Here is a 6,000-nt window from a genome sequence, read left to right on the forward strand (position 1 = left end):
CATAAACATTACATCCACAAGACAGATGGAAAATATACACAAAATATAGCAAGTGCATATCCTTTCTTATGAGGGAAAAATAAAGTCAATGATCAAAGGGTCTGTTTCCATGCTGATTGACTATGAATTTAAAAGTGGCCAAAAAATCCAGTGTCTCAAGTGCTGGCTGTAAAAGGAATAGACTAATGGGGCAAATACAGAAGCCTCCTTTCTGTGCTGTATGGAGCTATATTACTTAAGGGCAATACTTTTCTCTATTACATCCAAATAGGATGGCTGGTACAAGTCAAATACTATTTTGTATCACAATTCAAATCTATTAGAGTTTCAAAGTTCACAGTCATTACTTCACAAAGTTCACAGCACATTACTTAGGATGAATGCTGTATGCAACTCAGTCTATTATTAGTACTGAAGTCACATGATTAGTATCTAATATGCATTTTTCACATTCATAAAATTGTCAAGGGATCAAAACCACCACCACAAATGACTTGAGGTCACCTCAGAAGTACTATGCCAGCACTCTGTTGTATTGAATGCTTTACACAGCCTAACTTACTACAACAGAAGGAATTCTATCAGAAATCCACAAAACTGTTGTGGATTTGTTCATTTTTACCCCTTTATATTTGATTCCATTGAGTTTCCATCATTTCCCCTTGCACTTGGTTTCATTGGCACTTCTATTTATCGCCACACTTGCTTAATTCTCATATTACTATCAAAAAGCACACTATTTGTAATGACTTACACAATTAATTTTTGCATAGCATAGAAGTGTCAGCTATTTTTCATTTATATTAGATCACTTAATAACTAAAAGCAAGTATTTAGATTTAGATTTAGATTACAGTGTGGAAACGGGCCCTTCGGCCCAACAAGTCCACACCGACCCGCCGAAGCGAAACCCACCCATACCCCTACATTTACCCCTTACCTAACACTACAGGCAATTTAGTATGGCCAATTCACCTGACCCTGCACATCTTTGGATGGTGGGAGGAAACCGGAGCACCCGGAGGAAACCCACGCAGACACGGGGAGAACGTGCAAACTCCACACAGTCAGTCGCCTGAGGCAGGAATTGAACCCGAGTCTCTGGCGCTGTGAGGCAGCAGTGCTAAGTATTATAGTACGGCAAGGAAACTAGAATATGAAAGAGGCACAAATCTCCAGCTACATCATTTCAAAAGGAATTTCTTAATGTTCTGTCCTGCTACATTTAATGGAATCCTTTTTCCGTATTATTTTCTTGATGTTTTCCTAATTTACTATTGGATAAACTGAGAAAACAAATCATTTGGCAGATTGTGCTAAGGTGGTAATGTCTCTAGAGGGCCATACAAGTTCAAACTAACCATAGAAAATGGTGAAATTAATAAATTTAGAATTTAAAGCTAGTCATTATTAATTGTGGCAAGAATCTATTGTTGATTGTTTGAAAAACCCAACTGTTTCACTCATGTTCATCGGGCAGGAAATCTCTCATCCTTACCTAGCCCAACCTACTGATGATTCTCGACTGTGTTTTTGCAACTTTGTGTTTGATTCTTTACTGCTCTCTGAAATGGCCTAACAAGTCACTCAGTTGTACCAAACAGATAACTGAAGGATTGAAGTTGCTCAAAAATGTGATTTTTCACCATCTGCTCAACAGCAATTAAGAATGGACGATAAATGCTGGTCTTGCCAACACCACCTAAATCTCATTAAAGATTTTTATGCAAATATACACATGTAAGTCTTTGAACGTGGACCAAAGTAAAATGTGTCTCAAGTAATTAAAAGTGTTAGTTTTCCTGTAACAAGCTTTACCAAAGGCTTAGTAAAAGGTTCCCAAATCATTTAGAAAAGCAAAATCAAAGAGCCAGTGGAAAGACACACAAAGCTTTATGTTAAAAGTCTACCTTTTATTTGGAACAGCTGTCTATTAATTCTTCGTATAAACAAAGCTCAGGCATTGTAATCATCCTTTGGTTGTTTCTCACACCCTTCTCATTTATGTTATGGTTATCCCTTTTGTCTCTAGTTATCATATTTTTTAAGCAAAAAACGTGCAAGTTTTTTTTTAAATGGGTACTACTTACAGTTATATAGTACCTTTGACATGGAACAATGTCCCAACATATTTCACAAAAGATGCCATCAAAAGTGTGGGGACTTAATCCAAAATGATATTAGGAGATATGGCCAAACTCTAAACAGCTGGGTTTAAAAAGGTTTTTAAAATGAAACTAAAGGTAAGCAGGCATGGGAAACCAAGAGTCGGTTCTGAGGGTTGGGTTGAAATGGTAAATGAACAGAATCCAGTACAAGATTGGAATAAATTTTTCCAGAGATTACCAAAGCACAATGGAATTTATTTGGATAAACAAATTCAAATCTAGTTATAATGAGTAAACAACTTCTGAAACACAATCTGATATAGAATAGGTTTCTCCTCAACACAGGCTCAACCCCACAGCATCTTCAGAACTGCAAAGAAATGAGGTGGAATACATGTAGAAATAAATAATGTTTCCACTGACGTGATATTACAATGACAGTGACATCACAAAGCACCAACTGACTTTTATGACAATCACCAACTTTTCAATTAAAAAGCTTGAAGTTTGAGATCATTTGACATAGCAGTTCAAGAAAACCCCATTTATCATCAGTGGAGATGCTGAACTGATCAAAATGGATCACAGTCTATCCTTACACACTGAAGCATAAGCCACTGCTGAATATGCATAAATTTACATAATTACAAATTATCTTTCACTTGAAAGCTATCACACAAACTTATCATCCATGAGAACAACACACCAAGATGATCACAAACCATCAATAGTAATTTGCAATTATTGTACTTCCAAGAAACATTCCAAAAGTCAATTGCTGAATGCAAGAAATAAACTATCAATAGAGAGGTGACTTCATTTAAAATCTCAAGCAGTTATCCCCCAAATTTGAAATCCTATTTATTCAATTTGAATCTGGAAGGGAGATTGAACAGGGAAAATTTTAAAAACTAAGTAAATCCATTAACATTTGTCATGCAGTCACTGTCATGGAGGCAACGAAAAAAAATCTGCACACAGCATAGTCTCCAAAGCACTTGTTGGTTGAGGGGCACTTGTTGCCCAGAATGAAAGGAAAAAAGTTTGCTCATTAGATCTGGATACAGAATCTTTTTAAACGGGGTAGTAAACAAGCTGACATTGTGTAATCCACAAAAACTTATTTCAGAACATAGTGAACAAATGTATGCTACATCGTATCTTATTTCAATGTTATTCAAAATAACACTTTGCTGGCACTGTATCAAATAAATTTTGCAATTTTAAATGGTGCAATAACAAAAAAAATTAATGATTATTTCATTTGGAAACAAAATTTACCAAAGCACAAATTCAAATCTGTAACGCACAATGATGGCTATGAACAAAAAGGAGTTACCAAAAGTTAAAACATTTTACAAACGTTAATGCTTTTTTTTGGGGGGGGGGGGGGGAAAGAGTTGAGTAACACCACGGCAAGAGTATATTTAGAAAATTACATTAACTCTCTATAGATCATTTCCCCATCGCCAACTTAAAACAGTATGTACCCATTTTACATCTAATTGGACAAAACATTCTCACAATGCAGCAATGTAGTTCTTCAGCTGGTTATTAACAAGTGCACAAGTTCGAACTCAAAAGATCAAAAATCACCTTAATCTTGACCTAACAGCTTCACAGTGTGATTTATTTGTTAAATGCTCGGATTTCTTTTCCCCAACAAGGCAAAAACCAGGAATACATTCAAAAGTTTCTCTCTCTGTTGGGTATCAAAAGAATGCTGCAGATACAGTAGGTCCCCAATAAATAGAAACTTTTCCCTGATTAATTATGGATTAAAGTTTTCAAACATTTGTTTACAAACAACTTTTAAAGGAATCATTTTTCAATAATATATCCAATAGTTTTTATTGGAAAGAGCTTAAAAGTCAAAAGAACGGGTGCAATTAAGCACACTAAAGTTGAATTCCCCAACTAGGTTTTATTTGCGTTTTATTATTTTTAAAAGTACATCAGCATTGAGCCGGGCAGGAGTTTTGCTAATTTCTGGATCAGTGGTGCTGGAAGAGCACAGCAATTCAGGCAGCATCCGACGAGCAGCAAAATCGACGTTTCGGGCAAAAGCCTATTCGCTTTTGCCCGAAACGTCGATTTTGCTGCTCGTCGGATGCTGCCTGAATTGCTGTGCTCTTCCAACACCACTGATCCAGAATCTGGTTTCCAGCATCTGCAGTCATTGTTTTTACCTCGGAGTTTTGCTAAGCCAAGACAACCTGAACCAGAGACGCTGAATTTTAAACCTAATAACGGTTTACATACGATCAGCAGCACTGGCAGCGCTTCCTTCCCTTATCAAAGTTTGTCAATAGAGAAAAAAGTGTCGTGTCATAGTAAGCTGCATCTCAAACACAAGGCAATACATTTCAACTTGGTGAAAGGTCACACGAAGTAAGTTTCTTTCTGAAGTTAATTTTCACCTTTCCTCTGCCTAGCCGCATTTTCAAACAAGATTGGCCCGGTCCTAACAAAGAGCTACGCTGGTTCTGGAGGGATTTATTTCTATTTTTAAACGTCAAGTGTTATCACAAGCAGACTTACGGCCTGGGGAGGAGGTGGTGGCCCAGGCTCAGCCCGGACCTTTACAAACACCTCCGGCCACATTCCGTCCCAGACAGGGCTGGCTAACTTGGGGGGGGGGGGGGGAGAAAGAGGGAGAAACGGAGCCGGTCCAGATTCGGGGGAATAGTGGAGTCGGTCTACAAGCTCGGCGGGTGGGAGAGTGAAGGCCGCGCCGCGCCGCGCGAACACCCTCCTCCCCTCCCTCCCTCCCACCATCACTCACGTTGACAGCTTTCTTGTCCAGAATAAAACTCCAGGCCAGAGTTCCCGGAGCTGCACGGCCCGGCCCAAGTTGCCTTTGATCTGGCCGAGGATGTAGTTGGACTCCCGGTCCAGGCGCTCCGCGTACGGCAGCAGCTGGTTGTACAGGATCTCCTTCTGCGGCCTGAAGCCCAGCGCCTCCTCCCGTCTCCGCCGCCGTCTCCACTCGCTGCCGCTCCCCTCGCTCATGTTGAGCATTTCGCCTGATTCGGGATCACTGCCCGGCCACGTCTCACTGACTCCCGACTCCCGATCCATCTGAAGCGCCGCGACCGGCGGATGTGAGGAAACGGCAACGTCCCCGTCACCGACTGACACACTTCCGGTTTCTGATCTCCCCCTCCCCCCATCCGCCGCTTGGGGGGGAGGGTAAAGGTGGGAGGGGGAGGGTAAAGGTGGGAGGAGCTGGGAGAGGGATAGAAGGGAACAGGAATGGGTGGATGGGCGGGGAGGAAGACAGAAATAGAAAGGGGGAGAGTCGGGAAATGGGATATAAATGTAGGAGGAGGTGTAGTAGGAGGGGGCTATGGGTATGGAGGGAGGGATAGGGGAATTGATGTGTAGGGGAGATGGAAGGGGAGTGGTGTATAGTAGGAGAGGGATGTGGGGAATGGGGTGTAGGAGTGGATGAAGAAAGCAACAGGGAGACAGAGACCGATGGATAGGTTGGTGGACGAGGGAGGAACAAGAGTGGGGAGATATGGAGAGTGAGCCTGAGACCGCATATGTGGAGCAGGGTTAAAAATCACACAACGCTAGGTTATAGTCCAACAGGTTTATTTGGAAGCACTAGCTTTCGGAGCGCTGCTCCTTCATCAGGTGGTTGTGGAGCGAGAATGAGCAGAGGCAGGAGTGTGGAGGAGTGAGGGAGCAGAAGGTGGGTGGGAGTGAGCAAAGATGAATGAGGAGGATTGAGTGAGCAGAGATTGACGTGGAGTAGATTAGAAAGGGGATGGAATAGACAGGAAGAGTAGAGAGGTAGGGGAGGTAGTGGGAATGCAGAGGAAGGAAAAGATAGTAGAGAGAAAGGAAAGGAAGTAGAGAAAGTCGGATTGGGAATAAGAGATAA

General features: G+C 41.3%; 1 protein-coding gene across 2 annotated transcripts in view; it reads right to left on the minus strand.

Moving 5' to 3' along the window:
* The window catches only part of LOC122552867 (proteasome activator complex subunit 4-like), a 194,689-nt gene extending 189,485 nt beyond the window's left edge, over positions 1-5,204 (minus strand). For both annotated transcript variants that reach the window (XM_043695950.2, XM_043695948.2), the window contains exon 1: positions 4,894-5,204. In XM_043695950.2, the coding sequence (XP_043551885.2) occupies positions 4,894-5,189 (296 nt within the window). In that variant the 5' untranslated portion in view covers positions 5,190-5,204. The remainder of the gene's footprint in view (positions 1-4,893) is intronic.
* Positions 5,205-6,000: the final 796 nt, after the last annotated feature.

Source organism: Chiloscyllium plagiosum, unplaced genomic scaffold (genome assembly GCF_037043375.1).
Source record: "Chiloscyllium plagiosum isolate Xiang-an unplaced genomic scaffold, Cpla_swu_hap1 HiC_scaffold_10, whole genome shotgun sequence".
NCBI classification, from domain to species: Eukaryota; Metazoa; Chordata; class Chondrichthyes; order Orectolobiformes; family Hemiscylliidae; genus Chiloscyllium; species Chiloscyllium plagiosum.